We start from the raw sequence: 12,610 nt of genomic DNA on the forward strand, positions 1-12,610 counted from the left end.
TAACATATGGAGTAGTAACCAAGTTTCCCACTAAACCGCATCTGAAGTCCAATGATTTTGAATATCAGAATGCACAAATCAATCAATTTGTATCATTTATCAACTTCGACCCAATCCCAAATTAGCTGACGTGGGGTATATAATTACTTCACATACATTCCGCTCTATTCGAACCCACTTTGAAATTATCAATCGACACTAAAATGGGGATATATATATATATATATATATATATATATATATATATATATATATATATATATATATATATATATATATATATATAAAGTAAATAGAGACTAGTTTAGAAGAACAAAAAAAGAGAATACCGATGATGTGTTTTTGGTACAACTTGCGCTTGAAACTTACCATCTGTTGAATGTTGCTCTGGCTATGGCGAGAGGGAGAGGCGAGAGAGCAAGAGGGAAACCGATGGATGGTGGAAGTCGACGAGGACTGGTGTGGTGGCTGCTGGTTTAGGCGTTAGGGTTTCTAGGAATTGAGTTTAGCCGTTTGGGAATTGAGACCTTAGTTGCGTAATGTTAGTCTTAGCTTCGGTTAACCCGTTAAATCAAGTTTGAGAATAAGCTAAGCTAATAGCTGGAAGAAGTGGAAGAAGTGAAAGAAGTGGAAGGGTTTTTGATATTTAATATATATATTCTTAACGGCTTAACGGATTATCCGTTAAGAAAATTGAATAATCCGCCCCCAAACCAATAAGCTGTTAATAAAAAAATCTCAAACTGTTCTCCGTCCGTTAAGCCGTTAACCCCTTACCAGTAAGCCATTAAGCTTTGATTCGATTCAATTTTCGGATTCGGATCGGTTTTGAACACCCCTAGATAAAATTGCCCAAAATAGCTAAAATATTCGAACCCACGAGCGCAGCTCTCAGCTAAAACTATCTGATGACCTAAAAATGGGAAAAGAAGCTATTTATACTAAGCTAAAAAATCTGGACAAAAATACCCCTGTGGGGCTAGTGCCGACCACACAAAATCACGTGCTACCGCACTAAGGCTCTAAGCCTGAGAATCCAACTCTCTAAACTCAAGCAATGCGGACCGCACAGAATGGAGTGCGACCATGGAGGCTTCTAGTGCGGTCCGCATGAAATGGAGCGCGGATCGCATTGGCATGAAACTCGGAACTGGCTACTCTCTAATCCTTATTACTACGGACCGCACTAAATCGAGTGTGGCCGCATTGATCCCAGTGCGGCCACATTGCCCTTTTTGCCTGAATATCATACTCTCTGAACCTCACTTGTGCGGACCGCACAGAATGGTATGCAGCCGCACTGGCCTTGTTTTGTCTGAGCTTTGTCTTGTCTTGATACTTGTGCAAGTTTCACTTCTTTTGAGCTAATATTTGAGTATTCCCGCCTTGTTGATCAAACCTGCAATCAAGCACAACTTGTGAGCCTTTGGGACTATTTTGTACACATTTCTAATCAAAACATAAGCAAGAAAGAGTATAAAATGTAGCAAAATCCCTAATTATCACTTGGCCCCGAATATAATCAACTCCATGAATCTTCTAGCACATGAATACCCTCTCGACGAAACACCCGGCAGAATCACTTCCCTTGAAACCCGCATCTATAAAAGGCATAAATCCTGAATCATTTCCCAAGTCTGAACATTAGCCAATAAGGCCAACCATAGCACACCTTTAACAATTCTTTCGCTCAAATTACCACTTATGTTCTTTTCCCGTAGCTGAAATAGCCCATCAATGTGCTAATAACCAGAAACCTCGCAAGTAGTTAACCATGCAACCCAATCATAGGCGGTGGGACTCTTCCACTTAGCTTGAAGTCACTATTACATAACTCTGGAATTCACCAGGATTCTTTATCTCTTATTGACATAACCTTGCACAATCAACCGGAAAAATTCTCGGAATCTTCCTGTAAAACCCCTTTTATACTCTGAATCATCAACCACATTCGCACGACTGATCTTTTGCTGTTCAACCAATAGAATTCTTCGCAGAAGCCTCGCCAACCACGAGACTGCTAACCTGCTCACAAGGAATAACCTACCTGTGGAAATCACTTCCCGGCATCTTCCAATGCTGCTGCACGGGGTACAATCACTACAACATCAATAACCCATCCTGAGTCCGGGCTCACCCTCTAGCTACACAAGTCCATTCACCCCTCGTGGACATCAATTAATTATGCGGCAACATCCTTCCAATTCAAAGTTATGTTGTATCCTTCTTCATTTCAAGCAGCTACTTCCCGTTATATCAAATCTCATGTCGCATAATAGCCCATACTTCAAATTAATTCCGTAGACCCCAATCACCCGTTACTAAAATCTTCAAATCATTCCAAACTCCCCTTAAGGTGCATAGTCATCCTAACACAAAGCCCATATGCAACTCTGCCACTCTCCCACTTTAGCGGAACTCACCCCTCTAATCGACCACTCGAGCTTTGCTTCTATCTGGCCTTCTAGAAATTTTAACCACCGCCTGACACTCCCCACATGTCCTTCCTTATCCTTTACTGCTCAGTTGTTGCCTTAAATAAAATCTATCTTCGTAGTGCTTGAACCCACAAACCGCTACTAACTTTAAATCTCCCAGAGGTCATCTTTCTTGAGCCATCAACACTAGATATACCGATTAAATCCTGAACCACCGCACATCGCGATCTTTGAAAGTCGTCTCTCCATTATTATTTCACAATATCCCGCCCCAAAGGCGAATTGAAGAAAACCATAACACCGGCGATCTCAACACATAGGATCGAGGATGACGACACTATATCGAAGATGAAAATTCCACCATGCTCGAAAATACTAGGTCTCGTTACTCCATCACCCCAAATCTGGACATTCATAGGCCAATCACTTTTCCTTCGCCAGAAATGAAATATCAGATCTCTGAATCGTGCACTGAGTAGACTTCCTTTCAAATCATTCATCGCCCCAACACATAGGCAAGTATCCTACCATCAAGTCAATACTGTGTGATAATCAATCGTGAGCATCATGGCAATCTGTGCATAGCCTCAAAGCTCTCAAGAGTATTGATACTGAGCTGAAATGACAAGATATCCTCCTGCAAGGCAACGACAATAGCCCAATCAACAATATCGGGAGAAACATCCCGCACCACATCTGTAGTGCCATTACAATCCTTCAATTCTCGATTTATAACCAGCGGTTCGCGTCGTGTAAGATTGAGTAGGAAGGAAACAAGGGCATAAGCCTCAAGGAATCAAGTCGCACGATGAGGAAATCAAGAAGGGAAGTGTTCCTAACAACTCTGTAGCCTCCCGAAGATAGGTACAGACGTCTCTGTACCAATCCGTGAGACTCTACTAGACTTGTTCATGACTCGTGAGACCTAAGGGAACCTAGTGCTCTAATACCATGTTGTCACGACCCAAAATCCACTAAGGGTTGTGATGGCGCCGGACACCGCTGTCAGGCAAGCCAACCAAAATACTTAATTAAATTCTCGTTTTAATAATTTTGAAAACTATGATTTTCCTTCAATTTTACCAGTAACAGATTATCGTTTGAAATCAAATATAAATGTTAAGAAGTTAATACAAGATACCTCATAACCATCCCAGAACCCGGTGTCACAAGTGCATGAGCATTTACTAGGAATGAAATAACATACAGTAACTGTCCGGAATACAAGTGAACATAAATGAAAATACGGTACAATACTCTGAAGGAGACTCTGCTGGCTACAGTCGTCTCGATAAATGCAACTCACCTGAGTCTCCGTATCAACCCTGTCGCTATGCCACTAGCCACACATAAACCTGTGCAACAAAAATGCATAGCAAGTGTAGTATGAGTACGAAAATAACGTGTACCCAATGAGTATCCCGTCTAATCTCGAAGAAGTAGAGACGAGAGGTCGACTTTGACATTTACTAGTGGTCCAATAGTAATATATTTTTAATGCAAGTAGTCATGGATTTATTAAGAACGACAGTAATTTCAAATAAGTCACGAACAGGTAAAAGTTCCTTTTTATATTAAAAAGTCTCCGATTTCATAATATAATAATTAACAATTATCTCAAGTCGGGGAGAGCGAATATCAATAAATCTCCAAGCAAGCAATACAAGCATGCGCAAATCATGTCGAGGTCGTACGACCCGATCCAACATAAATGTAAAATGTGCACTGTCGAGGGTCGAACGATGCGAACCATAGATGCATCTATTACCCTGCTCGCGAATTATCCATGCGACGCGGTCAACATAAAGTAAACAAATATCCTGCTCACGAATCATACATGTGACATAGGTATACATAGAATCACATATTCAAACAGTTAATCAAGACTTCATCTATCCAAGGAAAAATACATTTCTCTTTTTACAATTCAAGAAAATGAAGCTCAATATTTTAGAAATTCACTTACTAATCCGATGTGATTTAACCAATTCAAACTGTCAATAGGATTACAAATATTTCCAAGCACAGCATGCTTTTGGGCCCTAGACTACCCGAACAATAGCATAATAGTAGCTACGCATGGATTCTCGTCACCTCGTGTGTACGTAGCCCCCACAAATAGGAGCACATAACCAATTAACTCACCTATGGGGACAATCTCCTCTTACAAGGTTTGAAAGGAGACTCACCTTGCTCCGAAGATCCATAACTGGCATTCCACGCTTTTTCGAGGACTCGAATCGATGCACAATGCTTCAAAACTATCCAATAATTATGCAAATCCATTAATATATGTTCAATTACTCATTACAATCCAATTTATAAAAATTCTTAACCCCGATCAAAAAGTTGACAAAATTGCCCTCGGGCCTATGTGCCCGGATTCCGAAATTTTTCGAAGATAAAGTTTACCCATGAACTCACAAACTCAAATATATGATTTTCTCTTAATTTCATACCCAAAATTGTGGTCAAAATCCAAGAATACGAATTTTCTAGGTTTTCCTCAAACTCCAGGTTTCTACCAATTTCCATGTCCAAATCCGTATATAACCATGTATTTAACTAAAAACTAGCATAAATTACTTACCTCATGCTTGATGGTGAAAATGGCACCTCAAAGTTGCTCCAAAATCGGCTCCCATGGAAGTAATGGGGTTGAAATGAACCCAACCCCCCGATTTAAAAGAACCTCACTGCCTTCAGCATTTCCGCAACTGTGGTCTCTTGACCGCTTCTGCGGTCTCGCAGGTGCGAACCAAACGCCGCTTTTGCGGTCTAGGGCTCCCAGCCCATTTCGCTTCTGTGCCCTCTCCTCCGCAAATGCGGTCCCGCATTTACGGCAAAACGGCCGCATCTGCGGTCCCACTCTAGCCATCCATTTCTGCTTCTGCAGCACGAGGGAAGCTTCTGCGGCTCCGCACCTGCGGCCCTAGTATCGTAGGTGCGGTTAGACCAGCAACCAGCAACTTCAGCCATTTCCAAAATTCCATTTTCGATCCGTTAACCACCCAGAATCCACCCGAGACCCCCAGGACCCCAACCAATCATACCAACCAGTCCCAAAATACATTACGGACTTGCTCGAGGCCTCAAATCATATCAAACAACGCTAAAATCATGAATTGACTTCCAATCCAAGCTTTATGAACTTTAGAATCTCAAACTTCTACTTTCGATGTTTAAACCTATCAAATCACGTCCGATTGGCTTCAAATTTTGCAAACAAGTCATATTCGGCATTACGGACTTACGCCCACTTTCGAAATCGGATTCCGACCCCGATATCAAAAATTCCACTTCCGGTCAAACTTCTCAAAAACCTTCAAATTTCTATCTTTAGCCAAATGACTCCAAAATGACCTACGGACCTCCGAATTCACTTCCGATCACGCTCCCAACACTAGAATCACCATACGGAGCTACTCTTAGACTCAGAATCCCAAACTGACATCGATAACACTGAAATGCACTTCAACCCAAACTTATAAAAATTCTTCCAAAATGCTAACTTCCACAATAGGCGGCAAAATGTTCCCGGTTCTTCCAAAACCCGGTCCGGACATATGCCCAAGTCCGACATCATCATACGAACCTACTGGAACCTTTAGATCCCGATTTCGAGGTCGTTTACTCTTAAATCCAATCTTATTCAATTCTTTCAACTTAAAGCTTTCGAAATGAGAATTCCCTTTCCAAATCAACTCCGAATTCCCTGGAATTCAATTTCGACCATCCGTACAAGTCATAATACCTGAAGTGAAGCTGCTCATGGCCCCAAACTGTTGAACGACGCGCTAGAGCTCAAAATGACTGGTCGGGTCGTTCTACTCTCAAACCTCCTTCTAGAGGTGAGTGTGGTATAACTACCACTGACACATTCATTTTCTTTCAAGAATGAATATGTACTCATAAATCACATGTTATCACATTCACATCATGAATGAACCATAATCATCTATATATGATTTGCAAAATCTCATGTCAAATTGATGACAAACATTACTTTCACAGAGTGAATGATTATTTTAAGAATCCTTATTATTCTCATTACCACAATGATGACGATTATAACTTCGTCTATTGCCACATCCACGTCCATTGATACCTTCATAGTAATAATTTTGTCTTCTTTTAGATGTATTACATGCTACTATCGCATTCTCTTAAGCGAATGAGAATGGAGCAAATTCAATGGGACGGGTTTTCAATTCTTGTGCTCACAATCATACATGAATTTGATCATGGCAAGACATAGAAATTTTACCACTTCGAGTGGTTATAATTTCTTACTAACTCCATTAGAGTTATAACCAAAATTTGTTGTAATTGCTTGTATTTAAAGTCAAATTATAAAATTTCAAGAATTTAAAAGAGAAAAATAAGGTATTTAAATCCATAATTTATTGGTGAAGGAAGTTCATGGAACAATTGACAATCATTATACTCAATCCCAAAGCTTCCACTCAATTGGTTAGAGTTTCGTGCTGATAACGTATTATGAACAATAAAAGAAGAAGAACGGTATTGCAGAGAAAAGTAGAGAGAGAGAGAGAATTCTTATTGATTTGGGATCAATTACAATGGAATAGAACCCCTCTATTTATAGGAAAAAAGTGACTTAGACACCAAGTAACAAATCCTAAAATCTCTCTAAAATATAGATATTCATCATAAATAAAACTCTATTTATAATAGTATTTGATTAGATAAATATTTATCGCTTTCTTAAATGTCTAATTAATGACTATATGACTTCTTAGAATAGTAATAGTTGAATTGAAAAAATATTGTGTCTTCTTGATTTTCTATAAATAATAAATATTTGATCGGATTTTTTCCTTAAACTAAAATGACAAATAAAAAGAACCCCGAAAAGTAAAAAATAACCTAAATGATTTTGTTTAAACAAAAAGGGCCAAAACTGCCTTAGACTATTTGATTTGGCACAAAAATGCCCCCGTCCACTTATTGAGCCAAAAATGTCCCTACCTTATCTTAGTGACTCACTTATGCCCTTATTAACTAGCGAACTTATTTGGAAAATATTTTTAATTAATATTCACGTGTCACCATCCCATTAATTTAAATTTAAATTATTACCATTTTTGTTTAAAAAAATACCTATTATGATTTCTTCACAGTCCCCCAAAAAAAGGACATGCCATGTTGCCAACTCCCCATTTCTTCTTCAATTTCTATGAAATTGAATCAGGAGAGGAGATAATGAGTTTTTTTCTCATACCCATTTTATACCAATTTGATTTTATTTAATGAATTTCTTCCTAAGTCAAGATCCCAAATTTTATTCTCATACCCATTTCATTTCATTTCAAAACTCAATATTTTTTTTCTTAAATTGTTACTTTTCTTGTTATTGTAGTGGCTCAAATTCTTTTATTTGTAGAATTTAAACGATGAATAAGAAATTACATTGAATTTTAAAATCGGGTTTGAATTAATCTGGTTTAAAATCAGGGCGGATCAATGAAAATATAGGTTTATGGTGTTTTTTTAAAAAAAAAAAATTTATCAAGGGTTTATATTTATGCTAATAGCACGGTAACACATGGATAATCATTAAAAAAAATTATTTCTTTTAGATAGGTCTGTTAGTACTAAGGGTATAATTGAGCCACTACGGTAATGGTGGAGATATTTTTGGCTCAATATAGGTGAATGAAGGTTATTTTTGTACCAAATCGAATAGTCTAGAGATAATTTTGGCCATTTTCCGTTGATTAAAAATAAAAATTATCTTTTTAAGAAGGGCCATTTTAAGTGGTGATTTCATTTAGACGTTTTTTTTAAAGGTAAAAAGATAGTCTTCATCTTCACGCCATTAAAAAAATTACCAAAGTAATAAATGTAGTCATGATCTTGTTCATGCTATTTGTATTCATCAACCTAAAAACTCCATTTCAAAGTTGATAAAATTTCATGTCACGGCCAACTCTGAGGCATTAGCACATAAATCACAGTAAAATTGTCCAAAATTTATCACCGTTATTAACTCCTGCTATTGTAACATTAATTCTCTCCTCTATCATCCTTTAGAAGTCATTTGGCAGGGTGTATAAAAATAGTATTGAATTGATTGTATTAGTAATATCGAGATTAGTAATATTAAACTCAATTATATTGAGATTATTTCTTATCGATTATTTAGGCTGGTTTATAAGTTTTGAAAGGACAATTATGTCCTTATATATATTTATCCAGATATTTAAACCATAGTATTGCTAATATTATGGTTTGGTATGTATATAAATAGTACTGAATAAGATGTATAACTAATAATTATTAGTTTAATATATGTTGAAAACACCGCCAAACTATAAATAATAATATAAAAAATAATACATGTATTATTTTCCCTAATACATCCTACCAAATGATCTCTTATGAGTCTTGTTTGGTATGACAAATAAGCAATAATTATAGAATAAAAATTTAGTATCAGCTTAACCCTTGTTTCGTATTAATTCTGGGATGAGTTATCCCAGGATTAAAAATAATAACGAGATAACTTATACTTGCCAGATGATGGAGTAATAATCATAAGATAAATTAGTTAAATTGACAATCATAAGATTAATACAACATACAAATAATTAATAAGAAATAATACTAGGATAACTAATCCTATAACATGACTTGTCTTTAACCAAACGTCCCCTTAGAACTTGTTTGGTATGAGGGATAAGGAATAACTCATCCCGGGATTAAATTTAAGAGAAGTTTATTTCATGTTTCGCTGGGAAAAAATTGCGGACTCAGAATTAATTATTTCAAAAATGTAATATATTTTTATCCCTATACAACAATGAAATAATTAAATTAGGAATAATTAATCCCGCAATAATTTATGTTGGGAGAACTTCTTTCCAACCAAACTATCTTAATGCAGTAATTAAGTACTGATTACTACAGCATGGGACCCCATGTCTACAACAAGGACATAAATATAAGCAGAAAAAAAGGTGTCTTTACAAAGAAAAATATTACCGTTATAGCAAACACGTGTCTCTCAACCGCTATCCCCTCTGTCTTCTTCACTCCTCTTCTTCTTTGGATTCTCTTCTCCTTTCACATCCCCCTTTTTCCGTACTCCTCACTCTCCTCTGCTTATTTTCCTACTTTCCATTCCCTCTTTTTACTCTTTCTATGCCCAAATTATTATCTTCTCCTTAACTTCATCATCCTTTTTCTCACTCTTTTATTCTCAAAATCTTCACTTTTTCAGATAATTGATCTGTTTTCTCTAATGGGTCTTTCTTAATGCTTACATTCAATCACAAAATTATACGAAAGTTTGTGTTTTGATTTTATTTTATGGAGATTTACCCATTACTGATAGTATTATTCTGTTTCTTGGCTAGTAATGGGTTCAGTGTACTGTCTGCTACTGAGTTTGATTTTGGTACTTTAGCTTTGAGTAGTTTAAAGCTATTAGGAGATGCTCATATGGGTAGCAACAAAATCAAATTGACACGTGAGCTTGCCGTGCCAAATTCCGGTGCCGGAAAAGTTTTATATTCTAAACCAGTAAGATTCCGGCAGCCGGGTCTTGATTTTCCGGCGAGTTTCTCTACGTTTTTCTCATTTTCTGTTACAAATCTGAACCCTTCATCGATCGGTGGGGGTTTAGCTTTTGTCATCACGCCGGACGATGAATCAGTAGGTGATGCCGGCGGCTATTTGGGAATTATGGATGCAAAAGGGACCCAAAATGGTAATTTTGCTATTGAATTTGATACACTTATGGATGTTGAATTTAAAGATATTAATGGGAATCATGTGGGGTTGGATTTAAATTCAATGGTTTCAACTCAAGTTGGTGATCTTGATTCTGTTGATGTTGATCTAAAGAGTGGTGATTTGGTAAATTCATGGATTGAATATTCAGGTTCAACAAAAAAACTGAATATTTTTGTTTCATATTCTAATTTAAAGCCCAAAGAACCATTTTTATCAGTTACTATTGATCTTTCTGAGTACGTAAATGATTTTATGTTTGTGGGGTTTTGTGGTTCAACACAAGGGAGTACTGAGATTCATAGTATTGAATGGTGGAGTTTCAGTTCATCATTTGATGTAAATCCAAAATCTCCGGCGGCGGCGCTGCCTCCTCCGCCGCCAACGGCTAGTTTGATGAATCCCACGGCGGATTCTGTTACATCGCCGCCGCCTTCGATGGCTCCTTTGCAGTCTAATGGTACTGTGAATTCAGAGCAAAAAAGTAGTAGTAGCAAATGCCATAACAGTTTTTGTAAACAAGGTGCTGGAGCTGTAGTTGGAGTTGTAACTGCTGGAGCGTTTTTCTTAGCTTTTGCTACATTAGTACTTGTTTGGTTGTATTCGAAAAAATTCAAGAATGTGAAGAATTCTGAAAATTTGGGGTCTGAAATTATCAAAATGCCTAAGGAATTCAGCTATAAGGAGCTCAAAATTGCGACAAAAGGTTTTGATTCGACAAGGATAATCGGACATGGTGCATTTGGGACAGTTTATAAGGGGATTTTGTCTGAGACTGGTGATATTGTAGCAGTGAAAAGGTGTAGTCATAATGGACAAGGGAAAGCTGAGTTCTTATCTGAATTATCAATAATTGGAACGCTTAGGCATAGAAATCTTATTAGACTTCAAGGATGGTGTCATGAAAAAGGTGAAATTTTATTAGTTTATGATTTGATGCCAAATGGTAGTCTTGATAAGGCATTATTTGAGTCAAGAATAGTACTACCATGGCTACATAGGAGGAAAATTTTGTTAGGTGTTGCTTCAGCCTTAGCATATTTACATCAAGAATGTGAAAATCAAGTTATTCATAGGGATATTAAGACTAGTAATATTATGTTGGATGAAGGGTTTAATGCAAGATTAGGTGATTTTGGATTAGCAAAACAAATTGAACATGACAAATCTCCTGATGCAACAGTAGCAGCAGGAACAATGGGATACTTAGCACCGGAATATTTGTTAACCGGTCGAGCAAGTGAAAAAACTGATGTTTTTAGCTATGGGGCAGTGGTTCTTGAAGTGGCAAGTGGGAGAAGGCCAATTGAGAAAGAAACAAATGGGGTTGGGAAAGTTGGATTGAATAGCAATTTGGTGGAATGGGTGTGGGGATTACATAAAGAAGGGAGGTTATTAGCAGCAGCTGATTCAAGATTGAATGGTGAGTTTGAGGAACAAGAAATGAGAAGGGTTTTGTTAGTTGGTTTGGCTTGTTCACACCCTGACCCTATGGCTAGACCAACAATGAGAGGTGTGGTTCAAATGTTAGTTGGTGAGGCTGAAGTTCCTATTGTCCCTAGAGCTAAGCCAACTATGAGTTTTAGCACATCTCATCTGCTAATGACTTTGCAAGATAGTGTTTCTGACTTGAATGGTATGATCACACTTTCAACTTCTTCATCTGAAAATAGCTTCAATGGTGGTGGTGTGGGTATGGACCTAGTCTAGTTCAATATCAAGAAAAGGAGAATGGAATACTTTTTGTCATCTTTTGTTCTGCCTTTTGTTCATACATTCATTTATTTATTATTATATGTATGTAACAAAATAAGTCTAAGTTGTATATGCCCATATTAATTAAAAGGGGTTTTGTACTTTTCCAAATTTTCTTGTTTTTGCACCTAATTTTTGGTTAATGGAGTGAAGTGAAAATCATAAGGTCTCGGTTCAAATATTAGTAGATGATTTCTTTCCATCAGTTAAAGCTTCGGTAGAAAACCGTGATTGTGGAAACTAGTCGCCTTTGCACCTTAGTTTTCTGAACCTTTCGTGAACGTGTGATGTCTTGTGCATTAGATTGCTTTTGTTTGGTTCGAGTCTCGGTAGTCAGAATTTTCAGGAATTGTGTTGGTAGAAAGTAACAAATATACCGTAAAATTAATAAGATAAGTTGGTCCAGACATTACACTTATTAAAAAAAGGATTTGTGTACAATAGTTTTATAAAATCATTGGGAGTCCTTTTCTTGGTGTTGGTTGGGTGAGGTGTCTTTGGTGGAGGGATGACAAGTTGCTTTCAACGGCAACTTCTTTAGTCAAAAGCAGACACAAGGGTTTTGAGCAGAAGTTTGGGAAGGTATGAATATATGAGGCTATGGCCTAGTGCTATGCATACTATTTCTATTATTACCAGTAATTTCAATGCACCACCAA

The 12,610-nt window shown here is 37.2% G+C and overlaps 1 protein-coding gene across 1 annotated transcript; it reads left to right on the forward strand.

The window, feature by feature from the left end:
* The first annotated feature begins 9,452 nt into the window (after nt 1-9,452).
* Nucleotides 9,453-12,062, forward strand: LOC107791901 (L-type lectin-domain containing receptor kinase VIII.1-like). The gene has a single exon (XM_016614047.2). It carries the CDS (start codon nt 9,774-9,776, stop codon nt 11,904-11,906), a length of 2,133 nt encoding a protein of 710 aa, XP_016469533.1. The 5' UTR covers nt 9,453-9,773; the 3' UTR covers nt 11,907-12,062.
* Nucleotides 12,063-12,610: the final 548 nt, after the last annotated feature.

The sequence above is a fragment of the Nicotiana tabacum genome, chromosome 10 (assembly GCF_000715075.1).
Source record: "Nicotiana tabacum cultivar K326 chromosome 10, ASM71507v2, whole genome shotgun sequence".
Lineage (NCBI taxonomy): Eukaryota > Viridiplantae > Streptophyta > Magnoliopsida > Solanales > Solanaceae > Nicotiana > Nicotiana tabacum.

Bases quoted from the DNA above. Each gene is read 5' to 3' on its own strand.
- LOC107791901 (XM_016614047.2), top strand. From the start codon at position 9,774: ATGGAGATTTACCCATTACTGATAGTATTATTCTGTTTCTTGGCTAGT.